General features: G+C 32.0%; 1 protein-coding gene across 1 annotated transcript; it reads right to left on the minus strand.

Annotated features, from left to right (window-relative positions):
• Positions 1-13,315: 13,315 nt before the first annotated feature.
• On the minus strand, positions 13,316-16,475 carry LOC123196029 (disease resistance protein RPM1-like). The gene has a single exon (XM_044609912.1). It carries the CDS (start codon positions 16,190-16,192, stop codon positions 13,340-13,342), a length of 2,853 nt encoding a protein of 950 aa, XP_044465847.1. The 5' UTR covers positions 16,193-16,475; the 3' UTR covers positions 13,316-13,339.
• Positions 16,476-22,786: the final 6,311 nt, after the last annotated feature.

Genomic DNA, 22,786 nt, shown 5'->3' on the forward strand with positions numbered 1-22,786 from the left:
ATTAATGAAGATGGTGGCGTTCTGATTTCACTGAAGATACAGAAGGTGGGATCATGATATAATAATAAACAATTATGTTGCGTGAATGTAGAGTCAGTCATTCTGATCTTGTGCTTAGCCATGGATGACTGCAAGTGAAAAAGATGCTTTGAAAATGTCCAGTTGCAGAACTTTAACATCAATAAAGTAAGCTCACCGTCCTTCACAAGATCGACCATTCAACTAAGTTAGCTGAATATTTGATTATTCAAGTTCACATCTGCCTGCAACTTATTAGTTGTTGGGTTATTTTTAATTTTATGCATGATTCCTTCTTATCAGATTAATCAGCTGCATTATGCTTATCTCTTTGCCCATATTCATATAAACCAAACAATAAAAACAATGAATATATAATTTTGAATACTCGATTAGATATTTAAATAATATTTTATCATATAATTAAAAAATATTATATAAGTATTTAATAAAATAATCAAAATTAGATTTATGTAATATTACTTGTTGTCTGGATAATAAAGACATCGTTCAAACAAGATGACGCTTCAAAGAGGGAGAGAAATGCCATTTCTGAGATGATACTTCGGACGAGCACCATTGAAAGAAAAACGCTAGAGAGGGAGGCTATTATTTGTCGGATTAGTTGATCGAATTTATTTTCCAAACTCTAGATAAGAAAAATAAATTTTTCGAAACTTAATTCTACGGTAAATTATTAATTTTATAAATCAAAAGGAAAAATAAGATATAATTTTATTTATTTTAATATTACTGATAAAATGATGATTTTATTCTTTAATTTTAAAATAAAATGATTAGGTATGTGAAAATAGACTAAATTTTATATGGATATTTAAATTTTCAGAATCCCACAAACCCCGAATAGGAAATAGTCTTTTGAAAAAAAAAAAAAAAGAAGAAACTTCTTTTGATGGATTTTTATTGGCCGGTGTATATGTTTGCTCTTATTAGAAATTAAATATATGAACCATAACCACTGCATACATAAATATTAACTCCTCCGTCACAATACATCTTGGACTTACTTCAGTAGGATACTTACCTGCTAAACAGTTTTAGATATTATCATCATTATGCAGGATTTTATAAATAAATTTATATTTAATAAAACTTATTGATTTAATTATATTATATTATATATATAATTATTACAAATTAATACTTATTTATTTGAAAACTTATCTGTTATGATAGGGACTATATATAAAAATAGAATGACAACATATATGTCGTGGGTTTCACTCCAAATTCTTCTTGTTTAAGTTAGGGTTTTTGTTTTCTTTTTTCTTTTTTTATTTATTGTAATTTTTTTTTTAATGTACAAAGCTAATCACCAAAAAGACTCAACTCAAAATTATTATTTGTGACGAAATACATGTCCACATATAGGTGAAATTATGTGAAATTTCACCTTAATATAATTTTCATATAATCTAGGCATAGTATGCACGCCTTGTTTTTGTTTGACCAAATGTACATATATTTTAGTGAGTGATGGGTTCACTTGGAAGATGCAGTGTTTCATCTTGACTTTGACTTTCACTTGGAAGGTACCTATAATTTATAGCCAAATCTTAGCGGTAATATTTTATTTTAATTTATAAAAAACTACCTAACCGGACACATTCTTAATCTTAAAAAATGATATAGCCATGGATGTTTGGGAGAGAAGTTTGTTCACAAGATGCAAGCTGCAAACGACAGAAACAAAGACATTCTTAATCATAAAAAATGATACAGCCATTGTGAGTGGATGCTCGGGAGAGAATTTTGTTCGCAAGATACAAACTGCAAACTAATAAGATCATGAGGACAGAATGATGATTTTTATTCTGAACCCATTGGCCTTTTTGAAGAAAACAAGATTAAATGGCCTCATCAAACTCACCAACAAAAATGCCAGGAGTGCACACAAATAGAGTCTCCTTCTCTGCGTTTTTAAACAAGAACTGTAGGTGCGCAGATGTGAAGATGAATGGAGGTGGTGTTTTTGCTTATGTGTGTACTGTTTTGCGGGTGATCCCAAGGAGTAATTTCAATCGCAATATCCCTTCATATTCAGTGTCAAAAGTTGGGTTGTCAAATTGCAATAAAAACACAAAAACTGCTGCCTGTCAAAGTCTTGCAGGACTGGATTTTGGAACCTGCCCAGACTCCTGTCTGATGTCACTTTGCTGCAAAGAGTTCTGCCTGTGGTCTAGCCTCAGCTCTCCGGGAAAATTAAGCTGGATGGTCTTGATTGTCTACCTAGATTGTTCTACGGTCCTGCGTCTGAAAACTTTGCTCCCAGATATCAGCAATTCATTCTCAACAGAATATGCATGCCCCTGCCCAAAAACTGCTGCATTCTGGAGCATGGGAAGTTGCTGCAGATTCAGCAATATTTTCTACTCTCCAGTGACTAAGAAAATTGCCCGTAAGACCACCCTTTATGCTGCTCCTGCTGCCCAGCTCTTAGGTAAGTGCTGCCCTCCCCAGTCTGGACACATGCTGCCCAAAAAGTCCTGCATTCTTGTGCCGGAAAAATCTGTGTTCAGCCTGCTGTATAACTGTCACAACTGCCTGCAAAAGTTTTCCAGAACTGGTGTCCTCTGTTTAATCCTTCCTGCTGGATGTGGTTCCAATCTTGCTGCCACGGTGTCCATGCCCCTTTCCGATGCAGACTGTCCAACTCTCTGCACTGTCAGCAGCAATCTTTCCCTGCTGTTTGGATTTCCAGAATTTGCTTGCAGACTGTATGCTCTCTACTTGGCATGTTGCAAGTTGTTGTAGTGGTTGATTTAAGAGATAGTGATGGTACATTTTCGGTTGTTATGCTCTGCCCTTGTATGGTTTTGGTTGTTATGCTTGGCTTTGCAGCTTGTGGTGTTGTTGTAATTAGTGGTGCTACTACTATCTTGCAAATTTAGAGATAGTAGGACAAGATGAGATTAGGTTCTTTTAAAGGGTTTGGCCCTTCATTTTAATAAACTTTACTTAACCGAAAAAAAAAAAAAGAAAGATTAAATGGCCAACATTCTTCATTCTAAATGATCTCATTTCAAGCAACCAAATTAAGTACATACCCACCAACACAAATGCAAAAAAAAAACCACATCTCCAAAACAGATGAAAATGGCTGAAAGTGCAGTGATCCTTTTACTGACAAAATTTAAGCCTCTGTTTACCACAGAGGTGAGCAGTGGAAGTGCATCTGAGATAGGATTGAGCTCCACCGTGGCTGTTATCACACTGGTGAGCAGTCAAGGGATGCCTTTTTTTTTTTAATTTTCCTGAGAAAAGCTGATATATACATTTAATTTTCTTTTTATTTAAAAAATAAATAACAGATTCTTATACATATGCCGAACAGCTGAAACGACACTCTATTTACCCTAGAAACGACTTCTGTGAATTACTTCCAACGAGTCTCAAGTTCACTGCTTTTGATGATGGTGTTAAGCAGTGGAGCACTTTCCCCTTCACTAAAACTCTCCAGTGAATAAACTTCCCAACCCCCGTCTCTCCAGTAGGTTGAATACACGTCAGGAATGTGTGCAACTCGCCAATAATGTCCATCTTCTTCATCTCGGTAAATCGTCTTTAGCAATTTATGTGGCATGTCAAAAAACTCAAGCACTTTCAACTCGCTCAGATGCTCAATTCCCAGCGGCACTTTCCGTAATGACTTACATCGCTGAATGCTAAGCTTTTCAATGCCTGGCATTGCTCCCTTTTGTATTTCCACAAATCTGAGCTCATCAAACTTGTCCAGACCCAATTGCTTCAGCTTCTTGAACCCACCAGCCATGAAGCAGAGGGTGTCTCCTTCGTATACTTGAAGCAGTTCGAGGTGAACAAGATTTGGAAGATTCTGCAGAAACACCAGTGGATCTTCCTTTAATCTGCTCCATTTCATATAGACTCTAACCAGGCTGTAAACATAAGTTAGCCAATGAGGTACACTCTCTAGCCGTCCTGTCAAGTAGATTCTTTGAAGGAACTGAGGTGGACGACAAAGGTGCTGAAGATCAATAATCTCGATCTCATCTGTCGAAATTATCGACAATGCCCGAAGGTTCGTCAAATGCTCGATAGACGAGCACAGTGTTTTTCCATCTTGTTTTCTCAACTTTAGAACACCGAGTCTTCTAAGTAGAGTAAACTTGCTGAGCTCGCGCAGTGTCTCAACATGGGTTGCCTCGATAAAACAAAGCTTTTGTAAAGATAAAACAAATTTATCTTCATTTATTATAATTTTAGACAAAGTTATCTTAATTTTTAATTAAAATAATATACCATCTAACAATCAAAATTAATTAATTTCATTATTTAACAATATGATAAATTAAAAAATAATTTAATTAATTAATTAATTTTATTATTTGATAACATGAAAAAATTATAATATATCATTAATATAGAAAATAGTTTATAACATATATAAATAAATTAAGTCAAGACATCTTAATTTTAACTAAATCTAACAATAATTTATAAGCAATAATATTTTAAAAGTATTTATCTAAAATAATATCTTACTATTTTTATATTAATACTAATCAAATACAATAATTATTTATTCATGTTAATATTGTTAGCATATATTAATTTATATTTATTAATTTTTCAAATAATTTATTTTGATAACAATATTTTATTTTGAATAATAAAAAATTATCCAAATCAAATCACACCCTGAAAATAAATAAAATTTTTCTTTATAGCAAAATGAGATTGAAGTTACTTGACCTTCACTAGGGCATTTTGTATACAAATTTAATACTATGTACCGACGTGTCTTTGATGTTGCAATAATTCTATTTAATTGGCAAGATATCAACTCTACCAAAAGTTCATAGGCTAAAGGGCAAAGTCCCACCAAAAGTATCATGTTTTTCAAAATATCTACTCTTTAACTATAAAAATCCTAAATATCTATTTATAATAGGTTAAGTTTATTAGTTTCAAGAGTAAAATTATCATTTAATTTATAATATCAAAAATAAATTAAAATTTAATCTTCTTTTTTCCCGTAATTCTTAAAAACTAAAATTTTTTTTTAGACTAAGTTTTAAAAAATGACATTTCCTGCTTTAGAGTTTAGTTTTCAATCTTCAGCATCAAATCTAACACTATCGTTAGCGCCGAAAAGTCATTGATCTATCACTATGCTTTGACAATCTTTTTCCCCTTTTCTGGAACTCTGACCGATAAAGAACTTGGTGATGTGTTAAAAACTTTTCATTGCTAGCAATAATACCGGAGATTAAAAATTAAACTTTAAGGGAAAAAATATCACTTTTTAAAACTTGATTTAGAGGAAAATTTTTTAGTTTTTAGGGTTTAGGGAGGAAAAGAAAATTAAATTTTAAGGAGTTAGAGTTTTGTCAATTTTAATTGCTCATAAATAAGTATTTAAAATTTTCAAAGTTAAAAAATAAAAACTTGAGAAAATACGATACTGTAGGTAAAAATATGTCCTTTGGCCAAGTTTATATGAGTAAATGTAACCATGAATCATCCTGAGCAATAGATTGTAATTAATTAGATTTAATAATTTAATTGTGATTTCAGCTAATTTTACTCCATAAATATATTTTTATTAATTATGTTTCGTGTTGGTTATCTAAACGCGTGGGTTTCACTTGTACATGACTTCAAGTTCAAGTTGGAAGGAAGACTGACTTTTTCTTCTTCTTCTTCTTCTTCTTCTTCTTCTTCATTCTCTTCATTGTGAAAGAAATCAAACTGCTTGTTTTACTGAAGATAACTATCTATTCCTTAAGAAACTTCCTAGCAATACCAGAGTATTATTTTCTTGTAAAACGTATTCTAAATTACTGTGAAAACTCATGATCAAGGCTAAAGTATTAAGTGAGGCACCTGCCAAGCAAATCTAATATTCAATACTTGTTGAATGTTTAACTTTAGGTTTGTCCTTTAATTAGAACAACTTTTACTACGAACAACGACTAGACTTTTTTTTTTATTAAAACATGGAGAAAAACTATTTTTAATAATTATTTTTTCTTTATTAAAACTTTATTTTTTATTGCTTAACGTTGTGAATACATAATAAATATTGAATAATATTATATGTATTCACTTTGATTGTATAAATAAATATATATTTATATATAATATCATATAATTGAATAATATTTTATTTTTATTTAAAATTATTCAATTATATAATGACACAAATAAGTATATACCTATTTGACGATGATGATAAAAATTTGACAATGACGAATACAAAAAATCTATTTTAAATTTGCATCTATCAATCATAAATGTTTGATATGTAGACTTACATTTACTTAATTTAGCATAGAGATGGAAAGTTTATGAAATAAGTATGAACAAATTAATATTTTAATTAAGACTAAACGATTCTCACGAAGGTTTAATTTGTTGTCGAAGTAATACGTATTAATTTTTAAAAATCAAAATATTTTCTCGTTATCAAATTTATATTAAAATTTTTAGTTAATTTTAAGGGTAAAAATATTGTTTAACTAGTAATATTAAAAAAAAAAAATTTTATTTTATTTCTTTATATTAGATTTAAAAGAAATAAAATATAAGTTTTTAAAACTTAGATGAGAAAAAAATTGTTAACTTTTAAAATTAAAATAGAAAGATAAAATAAAGTTTTATTTTTTTTAATATTATTAGTTAAATTACACTTTAAAGTAACTAAAATTTTATCAAAAATTTTATATTTTTTTTAAAAATATTTTTTCTAATCACTTTCACAATGGAGTAAACCCTGGGACGGGAGGACAACTGATTCCATTTTGCGGCTAATTAAATTAATGCAATGAAATTGTCTTCTATTGCATCGCGTGTTGTTTTATTGGTGAGAGGCTCTGAAAAAAGAGTCATATGTTGGCATTCGACAGAAGAAAAGTCTTTGTGGTTGACAAATAGCATGACCCCAATTCCTGGAATATGATGATATCTATCTATAGAAGGGATATATGGGTTCAAATGGAAGACTGACTTCTGACTTTCTTGATCAGGAAGAAACCGAATGGAGTCTCGCCGTGGTTAGAACACGTAGATGATAGGGAAATACCTCTTATTGTAAATCGATCCCCAGAAGAAGAAGAAAATTAATGAAGATGGTGGCGTTCTGATTTCACTGAAGATACAGAAGGTGGGATCATGATATAATAATAAACAATTATGTTGCGTGAATGTAGAGTCAGTCATTCTGATCTTGTGCTTAGCCATGGATGACTGCAAGTGAAAAAGATGCTTGGAAAATGTCCAAATGCAGAACTTTAACATCAATAAAGTAAGCTCACCGTCCTTCACAAGATCGACCATTCAACTAAGTTAGCTGAATATTTGATTATTCAAGTTCACATCTGCCTGCAACTTGTTAGTTGTTGGGTTATTTTTAATTTTATGCATGATTCCTTCTTATCAGATTAATCAGCTGCATTATGCTTATCTCTTTGCCCATATTCATATAAACCAAACAATAAAAACGATGAATATTTAATTTTGAATACTCGATTAGATATTTAAATAATATTTTATCATATAATTAAAAAATATTATATAAGTATTTAATAAAATAATCAAAATTAGATTTATGTAATATTACTTATTGTCTAGATAATAAAGACATCGTTCAAACAAGATGACACTTTAAAGAGGGAGAGAAATGCCATTTCTGAGATGATACTTCGGACGAGCACCATTGAAAGAAAAACGCTAGAGAGGGAGGCTATTATTTGTCGGATTAGTTGATCGAATTTATTTTCCAAACTCTAGATAGGAAAAATAAATTTTTTAAAACTTAATTCTACGGTAAATTATTAATTTTATAAATCAAAAGGAAAAATAAGATGTTTTTGAAACTTAATTTTAAAACTTAATTACAAACCCCGAATAGGAAATAGTCTTTTGAAAAAAAAAAAAAAGAAGAAACTTCTTTTGATGGATTTTTATTGGCCGGGGTATATGTTTGCTCTTATTAGAAATTAAATATATGAACCATAACCACTGCATACATAAATATTAACTCCTCCGTCACAATACATCTTGGACTTACTTCAGTAGGATACTTACCTGCTAAACAGTATTAGATATTATCATCATTATGCAGGATTTTATAAATAAATTTATATTTAATAAAACTTATTGATTTAATTATATTATATATATATATATATAATTATTACAAATTAATACTTATTTATTTGAAAACTTATCTGTTATGATAGAGACTATATATAAAAATAGAATGACAACATATATGTCGTGGGTTTCACTCCAAATTCTTCTTGCTTAAGTTAGGGTTTTTGTTTTCTTCTTTCTTTTTTTATTTATTGTAATTTTTTTTTTTAATGTACAAAGCTAATCACCAAAAAGACTCAACTCAGAATTATTATTTGTGACGAAATACATGTCCACATATAGGTGAAATTATGTGAAATTTCACCTTAATATAATTTTCATATAATCTAGGCAAAGTATGCACGCCTAGTTTTTGTTTGACCAAATGTACATATATTTTAGTGAGTGAAGGGTGGTTCACTTGGAAGATGCAGTGTTTCATCTTGACTTTGACTTTGATCTTGGATTTTGAAAGCGGCAATGTGTAGCTTCCATTCCTTTCTCAGGACTTGTGGGAGTTTATCATCATTTATTAAAATTAATTAATAAGGGAGAGAGTATTGTCCAAAGCTATCCTTTAAAGTTGGGTTAAAGTTAGAGTGGTATTATTGGATTTGGTATCATCTTATAATAGTCCATTTCCCATTTACCCCATCAATTATTTTTAGTTTACATAAATATCTAAAAAAACTCACCTGTTTTCAATATAACCCTTATATTTATTTTTCATTCCACATCTTTAACTTTTTAACTATATATGAATCTTTTCCTTGATTCATAATTGTGGAATATCCTTATGGTTTTTCTTCCTAAACTGTAAGTTTTTCTCTAGTGATCTATTCTTCTTTGAAGACAGTTTTCACTTCTAATTTGAAACATTATAAGACTTAAACTTTTTCTTTTTAAGGGATGTGTTGTTAAGATTTTTAATACAAAAAGCTTAAGAAGAATTAACCCAAATGAATTGAAACAAAGAAACACTTAAAATGTTACAAAGTTTTTCACCAAATCCAATCAAGATCGAAAAGAGCATAGAGATTTTCAAAAACCGTAGCAGATTACAAGACCCAAACAATCAATGGGTTTAATCGAAGTTTGTCAATTGGAATAACCCTAGGTTTATATACTCACGGTTAAAAATTATCTTGATCAGGTTATGACCAAACAACCCATGCTAAGAGAATTACATAACTACTCCTAATTTTGGGGTTTAAGACGCATATATTCCATATAACTCCATCTTATCTTAAATTGATATATTAATATCAATTAGAGAATACTTTTGCAAACTCAATGGAAACAAGACACATCCAATTTTGACTAAGTTTAAGGATGTCTTAAACTCTTAAACTTACTCATTAACATGGTCTTGGCTAACACATCAAATGGATTTTATTCCATCAAAATTTTTTCCACTTTGACTTGTCCATTGACCAGAATGTCTCTTACAAAATAGTCTTACATTAATGTACTCAATCCTCTCATGAAAGGCATCATTCTTTGACATGTGAATAGTACTTTGTGAATCACAGAAGACAACACATATATTGCCAACCAAACTAAGTTCATCAATAATCCCCTCAAGCCATAAAACTTCCCTTATTCTACTAGAGCTCTATATTCAACTTCTATTGTTGGCAATGCAACAATATGTTGTCAACAACTTTTTCAACTCACGACATTTCCACAAAATGTGAAAATACAATTGGTTAAAGATCTTCTTTTGCCTAAATTTATGACATAGTTAGAAGTACAATAGTTTTTAATAAGAAATTGGTTAGATTTATAAACACAATATATCAAACCAACATCACAAGACCCTTTAAGTATCTCAAAAGCCATTTTGTTGCATTTCAATATTTTTACACGACTTACTCGTATACTTACTCATCAAACTAATTGTATAAGCAATATAAAGTTTAATACCAACCATAACATAATCAAATTGTCAATCATATTTGAGTAAGGTATTTTCTTCGTAAAATCATATTAAGGGATTACTTGAATTTAGGAAGTATAAGTTTGAGATGTGGATTTCTAAGATAATTTGTAGTAGGCAACATATAGAATATCAACAACCTGTGCTAAAGTGGGCATGACTTGTGGGCAAGAAAGGGGCCACCTATTGTGGACATGTAACATTCGGGTATTTGTGTTTAATATCTACCAACTAGAGTTTGCATATAAAAATTAATTATACAAAAAAGTATGTAGAGAGAGAGAGTGATCGCCCTGCAAACTAGAGATAACAAAATATATCTTCTTTATCTATAGTGTAAATTTTATCCATCGTCAATTTATCATTTTTCTCATATCGGGTTTTCCAAATAAATACTTGTGTTACTATATTTTTCAGTTTTTGGTTTCATATGTATTGGTAGGTATGCAGTTAATTAAGTTGCTTGCAATAAGATAATTTAGAACGAGGCAAGTTGGCCAGTTGATGTTTGTTTTTTTAAATTGGCCAATTAGTTATTGTTTGTTCATATGTCTTTCTCATATAGGCAGTTCATAGTTTGAAACTTATCAAACAAGTTCTGTCATGGCTGTGCACTCAAAGTTGCCTTATTTTTTATTGGTAGTATTATATATACAAATAATAAATACAAATTTATATATAAATAATAATGTATTATTATATGATTAAATATCACTTTATCTTTAATTTAAAATTATCAAATCATATAATAATATATTATCGTTTGTGCATAAATTTATACTGATTATTTATATATATAATTTTATGGGTATTTTGAACATGAATTAAAGTCAAAATTCATATTATATTTGCCCGCCAGAATTAAGAATTTAATTAAATGTCACAATTATACTGCCATGCTTGTAATAATTTATAAACCATTTCATCATATGAATTGGTGGGAGAATAAATTATCACAAGGCCAAAAGGACTTATTCCCACTTAAGGTTGGGTGTATTTGCAAATATTTACTAGTAAGATTTTAAAAACTCAAATACCCACCATTCTTTTAAATTTTCTATTAGGATTTAGGCCAAAATTGTTATTTAATAAAAAATTTTAAAAACTAAAATTTTAGGTCATTTTCTCTCTTAATTTAAAAAATTAACAATTTTTTTTATCAAAAAGTTTGAAAAGTTCACTTTTTTCCCTAAAGTTTTTTTTGTCTCTCTAACGACTGAAATCCATTCCCATCGTTGGCTGACCTTCCCACCCAAAAGTATATTGATATATTATTAATATGAAAAATATTTTAAAAAATACATAAAGCAAATACACATGCTAGTTTAACCAAACACAAAATTAATTTTTATCAAATAATTTTTTAGAAGTATTTAAATAAAATAATATTTCCATATACATACTAATTTTTATAAGGTACCTATAATTTATAGCCAAATCTTAGCGGTAATATTTTATTTTAATTTATAAAAAACTACCTAACCGGACACATTCTTAATCTTAAAAAATGATATAGCCATGGATGTTTGGGAGAGAAGTTTGTTCACAAGATGCAAGCTGCAAACGACAGAAACAAAGACATTCTTAATCTTAAAAAATGATACAGCCATTGTGAGTGGATGCTCGGGAGAGAATTTTGTTCGCAAAATACAAACTGCAAACTAATAAGATGATGAGGACAGAATGATGATTTTTATTCTGAACCCATTGGCCTTTTTGAAGAAGATAAGATTAAATGGCCTCATCAAACTCACCAACAAAAATGCCAGGAGTGCACACAAATAGAGTCTCCTTCTCTGCGTTTTTAAACAAGAACTGTAGGTGCGCAGATGTGAAGATGAATGGAGGTGGTGTTTTTGCTTATGTGTGTGTGTACTGTTTTGCGGGTGATCCCTAGGAGTAATTTCAATCGCAATATCCCTTCATATTCAGTGTCAAAAGTTGGGTTGTCAAATTGCAATAAAAACACAAAAACTGCTGCCTGTCAAAGTCTTGCAGGACTGGATTTTGGAACCTGCCCAGACTCCTGTCTGATGTCACTTTGCTGCAAAGAGTTCTGCTTGTGGTCTAGCCTCAGCTCTCCGGGAAAATTAAGCTGGATGGTCTTGATTGTCTACCTAGATTGTTCTACGGTCCTGCGTCTGAAAACTTTGCTCCCAGATACCAGCAATTCAGTCTCAACAGAATATGCATGCCCCTGCCCAAAAACTGCTGCATTCTGGAGCATGGGAAGTTGCTGCAGATTCAGCAATATTTTCTACTCTCCAGTGACTAAGAAAATTGTCCGTAAGACCACCCTTTATGCTGCTCCTGCTGCCCAGCTCTTAGGCAAGTGCTGCCCTCCCCAGTGTGGACACATGCTGCCAAAAAAGTCCTGCATTCTTGTGCCAGAAAAATCTGTGTTCAGCCTGCTGTATAACTGTCACAACTGGCTGCAAAAGTTTTCCAGAACTGGTGTCCTCTGTTTAATCCTTCCTGCTGGATGTGGTTCCAATCTTGCTGCCACGGTGTCCATGCCCCTTTCCGATGCAGACTGTCCAAATCTCTGCACTGTGAGCAGCAATCTTTCGCTGCTGTTTGGATTTCCAGAATTTGCTTGCAGACTGTATGCTCTCTACTTGGCATGTTGCAAGTTGTTGTAGTGGTTGATTTAAGAGATAGTGATGGTACATTTTCGGTTGTTATGCTCTGCCCTTGTATGGTTTTGGTTGTTATGCTTGGCTTTGCAGCTTGTGGTGTTGTTGTAATTAGTGGTGCTACTACTATCTTGCAAATGTAGAGATAGTAGGACAAGACGAGATTAGGTTCTTTTAAAGGGTTTGGCCTTTCATTTTAATAAACTTTACTTAACCGAAAAAAAAAAAAAAGAAAGATTAAATGGCCAACATTCCTCATTCTAAATGATCTCATTTCAAGCAACCAAATTAAGTACATACCCACCAACACAAATGCAAAAAAAAAACCACATCTCCAAAACAGATGAAAATGGCTGAAAGTGCAGTGATCTTTTTACTGACAAAATTTAAGCCTCTGTTTACCACAGAGGTGAGCAGTGGAAGTGCATCTGAGAAAGGATTGAGCTCCACCGTGGCTGTTATCACACTGGTGAGCAGTCAAGGGATGCCTTTTTTTTTTAATTTTCCTGAGAAAAGCTGATATATACATTTAATTTTCTTTTTATTTAAAAAATAAATAACAGATTCTTATACATATGCCGAACAGCTGAAACGACATTCTATTTACCCTAGAAACGACTTCTGTGAATTACTTCCAACGAGTCTCAAGTTCACTGCTTTTGATGATGGTGTTAAGCAGTGGAGCACTTTCCCCTTCACTAAAACTCTCCAGTGAATAAACTTCCCAACCCCCGTCTCTCCAGTAGGTTGAATACACGTCAGGAATGTGTGCAACTCGCCAATAATCTCCATCTTCTTCATCTCGGTAAATCGTCTTTAGCAATTTATGTGGCATGTCAAAAAACTCAAGCACCTTCAACTCGCTCAGATGCTCAATTCCCAGCGGCACTTTCCGTAATGACTTACATCGCTGAATGCTAAGCTTTTCAATGCCTGGCATTGCTCCCTTTTGTATTTCCACAAATCTGAGCTCATCAAACTTGTCCAGACCCAATTGCTTCAGCTTCTTGAACCCACCAGCCATGAAGCAGAGGGTGTCTCCTTCGTATACTTGAAGCAGTTCGAGGTGAACAAGATTTGGAAGATTCTGCAGAAACACCAGTGGATCTTCCTTTAATCTGCTCCATTTCATATAGACTCTAACCAGGCTGTAAACATAAGTTAGCCAATGAGGTACACTCTCTAGCCGTCCTGTCAAGTAGATTCTTTGAAGGAACTGAGGTGGATGACAAAGGTGCTGAAGATCAATAATCTCGTTCTCATCTGTCGAAATTATCGACAATGCCCGAAGGTTCGTCAAATGCTCGATAGACGAGCACAGTGTTTTTCCATCTTGTTTTCTCAACTTTAGAACACCGAGTCTTCTAAGTTGAGTTAACTTGCTAAGCTCGTGCAGTGTCTCAACATGGGTTGCCTCGATAAAACAAAGCTTTTGTAAAGATTGAAGAACACCAATCTTCTCTAAACTTTTGAATCCAAATTTAGAAATAGTATAAGTCTCATATTCATATCGATAAACCAGCAGATGCCGAAGGTTTTTGAGGTTGATTATCTCAAATGGCAATTCAGTGACATAGGCATGTTTAAGATCTAATGTCTCGAGGTTCTGAAGCTTCCCTATGTATCTTGGAATCGTTTTCACCTTGGTGTCCCTCAAGCTCAGGTACTTCAAATAATACAAGCTTACTACTTCAATGGGAAATTTGGTGACTGATGTGCCTCGAATGTCCAGTACGCCAAGAAGCTTAAACCCACTAGGAAAAAGTGCGTGCAAGCATGGCTTTTCAACTATCCCAAACATGAACAGAGAACGCAATTGAGATGAATTAACACACCTGTTTTGCTGAATATTTTGAAGTGTATTGTGAACTGATAATCGTCGAACTTTGTCTGGCCATATTGCGTTCTGATTGATGTTTTCTTTAGCTATGGCCACAATGTTGTGCTCTCTGGACTTTGAGATAATGATTTCTCTCAGAAGGTCGTGAATTCTGCAGTGCTTGACTCTGCTGTCGCTTGTTGTTCCAACAACTTCCATCAGGCTTCTGTTCAAGAGCTCATTGAAGTATTCCTCCGCAACTTCTTCTAGGGTCTTTCCTTCTTTAGCTTCAACGAATCCTTCAGCAGTCCACAGCCGAACCAGAATATTTCGTTCGATTAAATGACCTTCAGGAAAGATGCTCAAGTAAAGAAAACATGCTTTTAAATAGCATGGTAAATCATTGAAGCTGAGAGACAAAACTTTCTTCAAATTCTTGAGTTTGTCATTGCCTTCAATCTCAGCTCCAAGACTCCGGTGAACCATCTCCCATTCATCAATCCTTCGCCAATCTTTCGCAGCCAAAACCCCACCAATCGCAACTATCGCAAGAGGAAGCCCTTCACATTTCTTCAAAATACACCTACATATTTCCTCCAGGTGAGGAGGGCAAATGTTTGTGTTCCCATGAAAGGTTTTGGTGCAGAAAAGTTTCCAGGATTCCTCCGGAGGCAATGGTTGCATATTATAAACTCGACCTTCGGATTCTATTCTCGAAGTGAAGGCTAAATCAACATTACGCGTTGTGAGCATCACTCGGCTGCCGCAATTGTTGGTGGGCAAAGCATATTTCAGTGCATCCCAATCATTTATATGCCACACATCGTCAAGAACAATCAAATACCTCCTTTCCTCAAGAAAATCCTTTATTATTTTCTTCAATTCATAACTGCTCATCGTCTGCACAGCCTTCGGAACAGACTTTCTGATCGCTCGGAAAAGCTGCCGAAGCATATCTTTAAGAAGCTCCTCCGTCTTGAAGTTTCTTGTAACAGTAATCCAGGCATGGGTTGTGAAGTGTTTCTTCACTTGTCGATCGTCATAGACTTGTTTCGCCAGAGTTGTTTTGCCCATCCCTCCCATCCCTGCTAAAGAAACCACTTGGCGGCCTGAACCGCCCTTCACCAGCAACCCCGCCACTTTCTCTTTCGGCCCATCAATGCCAACCAAATCAGTCTCGTCCAATAGAAGGGCGTCTCCGCGACGGTCGTTCCATGTATTGGCCGAGCTCGAAGCAGCCTGTTGAGCTGCTCGGAATTTCTGACGGAGTCTCTGTTGTCCCTCACAAATTCTTCTGATTCTCGAGTTGATGCTCTGGATTTCGTGCCCTATCCGATAACGAGCCTTCATGTTCTTAATGCAACACGAAAGCTTGTGCAAAAAGCCGTAGAAACCATCACCGTGATTGTGAGTAAGAAGAAGAGAGAACTCATCTAGAACATCTTCGATATCGTGAGCAACATCTCTGATTTGCTTCACCCAAACTTTGACTTCTTCATCAGTCTCTTCTAAACAATCGGCGACTCTCAAGAAGACCTTCATGCGCTCCAGTTCTGCGCGCACGTAGATGGCTTCTTCTCGACCACCTGTCATCAGCTGCACCTCGGTTGCGAAGAAGGGCATAAGCTTATCCAGTACAAACATCACCGCTGTTTCGGCCATGAGAAATACCAGTAAAAAGAAGCTGAAGTTTGTGGTTTCAAAGAAGAAAGGAGATGATGAAACAGTAAGAGGGGAAGTTTCTCAAGACTGTGAAACCGCAACCGCTTATTTATATATGGCCAGTAATCTCCACTTCTCTGGGTCTACTTTCGTGCTAAATCCGCCATTAATGTCATTCTGATGTTAGAACCAAATAAATTTTATATTAATACGAAGAAACAGATTATTTTAGAAACTACAAATTAATGTCCTTATCGACGACAAATTTCCTTCCATGATCAAAACAAATTTATGTTAATACAATAATTGATGCACACATATACATAAAAGAAATCTCTTGAAATTAAGTGGAAACTTCGTCTGAGCAAAATGAGATGGAGCTTGACCTGGTCTTCAAGAGCTCATAGCCAAAGGACTATTTCGCACCGAAATTTTAAGGAATTTACAAAATCACCCTGATATGATTTAAAAAACCCAAAGTTTTATTTATAATCTAATTATTATTAAAAATATAGATAAAAATATTATTTTATTAATAATATTAAAAAATATAAAATTAATTTCTTTTCTTTTTAAGTTTTAAAAATTAACATTTCACTTATACTTAGAATTTTTTAACTTTAGAAAGTCACATTATTTTCCTTTAATTTTTTTCTTCATTTTTCTTGTCACTACCTTCAACATTGATAATCTCTTTTCTTTATCTTAAATTGTTTATCGATACATAAAAAACAATTAATAAAGAGATTCAGTGATAAAGATGTTTATTTTAGATTACTTTTAGTGTGCCAATCAATTGTTTAGAACGGAGAAGAGAAATTATTTATACCAGAGATGATGGCTAAAAATAAAAAGGAAAAATCTTAAAATTTGGGGGAAAATATTATAACTTTTAAAAATTAAAAAATTTAGGATAAAATAAAATGTTAATTTTTAAAATAAAAACAGAACTTATAAATTTTATATTTTATAATATTGTTATTAGTGGTTTGTTTTTAATAAGAAATTTTAACTTAGAAAATTTACGTGGAAATTACTCTTTTGGCCAAGAAGCAAATTTAATATTACCTATTGACGTGTCTTTGAATTGATGTTGGAGTTTGACTATCAACAGTAAATGAAACCATGACTCAGCATGAGCAATTTGATCTACTTAATTACATTGTGTTATAAATAGCCTTAACGATATTGTCCACTTTGGATTTTAGGTCCGTACGACTTTAAAATGTGTCATTCAAGTTAAGGGTTTTTGACCCCTGCCTATATACATACTTAGTAGACTGTACGGGAGCGATGTGAGACTTTAGGTCACAATACATCATCTCATCGTGAATCGTACTGATAACGTGTTATAAACAGCCTGAATGATATTGTCTACTTTAGGCTTCAGCCCGCACGACTTGAAAATATATCATTCAAGTTAAAGGCTTCTGGCCCCTATCTATATACACGCTCAATAAATTACACAAAAGCGATGTGAAACTTCAGGTCTCAACACATTGATAATTATTAGCATGAGAGTTCGGCTGATAATTACAATATATTATCTTTTGCTTGGTTTCACTCTTAAAATTAAATGACTTCTACGGCAAGTCTGACTTGTCATAATAGTCTTTAAACAATTGGGGCTTTTATAATGAAACTGAAAACGAAATGCTCATCAAGAAAGTTCGAATGCAATTTCAAAATTTTCTGTTCTTGTAAGTTGTAACGCGAATTCTAAATTTCTGTGAAACTCATGAAGCCTCAACTATTATTAAGTAAGAGACGCACACACTACACTTCCCAGCCAAAATAATTTCAATAATCTAACTAGTTTTGTTTTTTTTCGAAAAATCACTCTTCAAATTAATTATTTTGTAGAAATATTTTGTTTATTATGGTAAACGTATATATTAATTATTAATTTATCCATATAAATTAATATAATAGTATGTATTTAAGTGTATAATTATTTATTTTCTTAAACTTATAGTGAAATCTTAAATTCATATTATTTAATTTTTAAAAAATTAAACATTTATTTTATCAATAATATTTAAAAAATTATAATTTTATCTCATTTTTCTCATCAAGTTTTAAAAACTAACAACTTTATTTTACCTAAACATTTGAAGTTTTAAAAAGTGATTATTTCCCCTTTCCCCTCCCACAAACCTAGATTTTTTTCTTCTCCTCTCTCCAACCACCGCTCCATCATCAGTGATTTGAAATAATAAAACATTTCAAGTTTTATTATTTTTAATATATTATTAGTTAAGTGACGATTTCACCTCTGAAACTAACTAATTCCGTTAATTTTAATAGTTTATACATGAAAATTTAAGTTTTAAATATTTAACAAATACTAATTTGAGAATGCATCAAACCTTAGGAGGGAATAAATCCATTAGCCTTAATAAATTATAAATTCCGATAAGTCCTGAAAAAGGAGTGGAAGCTACATGCCGTATTAAAAATTCAAGATCAAAGTGAAGTCAAGATGAAACAATGAATTTTCAAAAAACAGTATATGCTAGCAAGTATTCTATATTCTATTACGGTGAAATTTAAGATAATTTACAATATTTTATAGACTATTTTTGGATTTTTATTAATTATGCGTAAACAAAGACTTGGATATGTAGCGTGGACATGTCACAAAATTTAAATTAATTTTGTAACAAATATATGAGTTGAGTTGAGTCATGTTGACGATTAGCTTTATGGATTAAACAAATTACAACGAAGAAAATAAAAACCCTAATCTAAGTAAAAAGAAATTGAAGTGAAACCCACATCATAAGATTTAATAAATACATACAATTTAATCATATCAACAAGGTTCATTCAATATAAATTTATTTATAAAATTTTGAGGTCCAACAACAAGGCTTGCTTATTGTTGATGGAGGTGTTAATATTTATTATATATGTAGTAGTTATAGTTCATATAGTTAATTATCAATAACGACAAATATATACACAGGCCATAAGTTTGAATTCAATTTTGAATAATTAATTAAATTGTTTATATTAATCTTGGCATCTGATTAATTAGAAGGAAGCATACATTATAAAAATAAAAAATAAAAAATAAATGAATAACCAAATTACTAACAAGTTGCACGGAGATGTCTGTCAACTTGAACAATTAATGTTTTTAACTTGATTGAATGGTCGATCTTGTGAAAGACGGTGAGCTTTCTTTATCACTTGCAGTCATGTCATCCATGGCTAAGCACAAGGTCAAGATGACTGACTCTTACATTCACGCTACATTATTGTTTATTATTACATTATGATCTCACCTTGCCTGCCCTAACTTGTCTGTGTTTATCTAATAAACGATCTCTTCATGGTAACTACACTTCACCAATGGAAAAGAACCACCCAAGGCTGATTAATATTTAACATGTTTTGTAACCCAAAGGGATAGTTTAATTGATAAAAAAAAAGACGTTATGTATAAGAGAACGTAAGTTCAAGTTTTTTTTATAACATATTAATATCAAACTTTTAACTTATCTAATTCAATAATTATGAAATCAAACACCGGAATCGTAGTTTCAGAAGTCAATCTTCTGTACATATCATATTCCAAGAATTGGAATCATGCTATTTGTCAACGACAAGCGTTTTCCTCTGTCGAATGCCAATATATGATCCTTTGTTCAGAGGCTTTCACCAATAAAACAACACACTTGATGCAATATAAGACAATTTCATTGCATTTTAATTAGCCTCAAAATGGAATCAGTCATCTTCCATGCTTAAGTAAATATTGGTCAACATATCAAACATTAATGATCAGTTGATACAAGTTTAAAATAGATTTTCTGTCATCATCATCCTTAAAATTTTATTATATATTTACAGTATTAATAAAATTTTAACAAAAAAAATATAGGTATTAAAAATAGGTTTTTAATCATTAGAATATTTTAACAATAAAAAAATTTAATTATCGTTCGTTATTAAAACTTTTTAAATTAAAAGTATTAACGATGAAAAAAACTTAATACTAAGCTTTTAACAAGCATTAAATATTAGATTTGGTTGGCAAGTGATCATGAGTTTTTACAGTAATTTAGAATACATTTTACAAGAAAAAAATTAAAGTACTGATATTGCTACCAAGTTTCTTCAAGAATATTTCGTCATCTTCACTAACAACCAGTTTGTTTTCTTCCTTCCAACTTGAACGTCAGTCATTTACAAGTGAAACCTACGTGTTTAGAGAACCAACACAAAAAATATATATGGAGTAAAATTAGCCGAAATCACATCCAAATTATTAATCTAATTAAGTAGATTCTATTGCTCAGGATGATTCATGGTTACATTTTCTCATATAAACTTTTGTTAGTGCTGATATCATGCCAATTAAGTAGAATTATTTCTAACATCAAAGACACGTATATACATAGTATTAAATTTGTATCTGAGATGCTCTAGTGAGGACCAAGTAACCTCCATCTCAGAGAAATTTTCCATTTACTTTCAGTGTTACGTACATAGATCAGCTTTTTTAAATGAAACTGAAAGCCCCATCAACAAACCTTGTCATCTTTGGAATTGAAGTACCCATGAGGGATTAGAGGAATGGTTGTCTATGGAGTACTCCCACACCTAGTAAAGTCACAATTTATGTAGCATGGAAACGGAAACGGAGAAACATGGAAACGCGGAAACGGAAACGTGGGGAAACTTATAAATATGAAAAATATAAGAGTTTTTTTTTATAAATACTACATTTTTTATAATAAAAATACATAAACTTGTATAATATAAAAATAAATAATAAAAAAAGAATGAAGAGACAAAATTTTATAAAATAGAATCATAGAACCTATTGTAAATTGCTTTAAGCAAACGCATGTAGATATTTAAGAAAAAAACAATAATACACACCAATTTATATGATATATCGGGGAAGAGACGAGTAACACATCCAAAAGTAGAGAGAAGATAAATTCAATATGAGATTTAAAGACATTTTCTATTTGAAAATACAAAAGATATGTGTTTAATCGATTTCACAATTTTTCTTCTAAAATAAATGTGTTTCAAAATTTTGAAATGACCCGAAACGTTTTCTACAAGTTTCGAGGAGTTTCGGAAACGGAAACGTATCCGAAACGTGGAAACACATCCTACTGTAAGTTTCCGTGCTACTTAGGTCACAATACATCAATAAAAAGTCATTAATTTGTTTTTAATCTTAAATAATTTAGTTTAAATTTTGCTTGGTTCTAACATCACCATGACATTAATGGCGGAATTAACAGGAAAGTAGCCTCAGAAGTCAACATAAAAGACTACATATATCTGTGGTTTTTCACCCTGGAAAGAACTCCCCCTTGACGTTTCAATTTCTTTCATATTTAAAACCACAAACTTACCACAGCATAGGTCATACAACCAAAGACTTTTGACTGGTTTACCTTGATTTTCTGCATGTCCAAGCCTCATATGGTGTTTGATTCAAGACAACTTCATAAGAAAAATGCTGAGGATGTACACCATGGTTGAACGGCTTCCCCTCGAAATGATTTGGAAGACATTCTGCTTTAATCATGTTTCTTTTCAGATATCTAAAAGTTTCTATCATCCATATCACTTGTCGTTTCTGGGTCTATTTAGCCATTAGCTTTGGTTGGCCACCTCTAAAACTGAGTATCCTGTAAATACCTCATGATGCTCTCTTTCTTGATAGTGAATTTTCATCTATGATAATTATTTTCGACAGTGATTTTTCAGAAAAACAAAACGAGTTAAATTATTGAAGTTATTTTGGTTAGGAAAGTGTGCGTCTTACTTGATAATTCAGCCATCGTGAGTTTCACAGTAATTTAGAATACGTGTTACAAGCAAAGGAAATTTTGAAATTGCATACGAAGTTTTCTGATGAGCATTTCGCTTTCAATTTCGTTATAAAAACCCAGTTGGTTTTCTTCCTCAATGAAGAATATTATGAAAGTCAGACTTGCAGTAGAAGTCAATTGATTTTAAGAGTGAAACGTAGAATTCAGAGACAAACACAAAAGATGATATATTAAAATTATCAGCTGAAATCACATACCAATTGTTAATCTAATTAACTAGAAGAAATTGCTCTTGCTGGGTCATGGTTTCATTTACTGTAGGAAGTTTTGAAGACCAAGTAAAATCCAACATCAAAGACACGTCGATAGATAATATTAAATTTGTTTATAGGCTCCTGAAGACCAAGTAAACTTGATCTCATTTTGCCTTGGAGGAAATTTCCATTTAAGTTCATGAGATTTCTTTTATCTATTATATTAACATAAATTCGTTTTGATCATGGAAGGAAATTTGTCATTGCGAATGACATTAATTTGTAGTTTTAAAAAAAATCTGTTTCTTCATATAATTATAAAATTTATTTGGTTCTAACATCAGAATGACATTAATGGCGGGTTTAACACGAAAGTAGACCCGAGAAGTGGAGATTACAGACTATAAATAAGCGGTTGTGGTTTTACAGTCTTGAGAAACTCCCCCTCTTAACGTTTCATTTCATCATCTCCTTTGTTCTTTAAAACCACAAACTTCAGCTTCTTTTGCCGGTATTTGTCATGGCTGAAACAG

This window comes from Mangifera indica, chromosome 14 (assembly GCF_011075055.1).
Source record: "Mangifera indica cultivar Alphonso chromosome 14, CATAS_Mindica_2.1, whole genome shotgun sequence".
NCBI classification, from domain to species: Eukaryota; Viridiplantae; Streptophyta; class Magnoliopsida; order Sapindales; family Anacardiaceae; genus Mangifera; species Mangifera indica.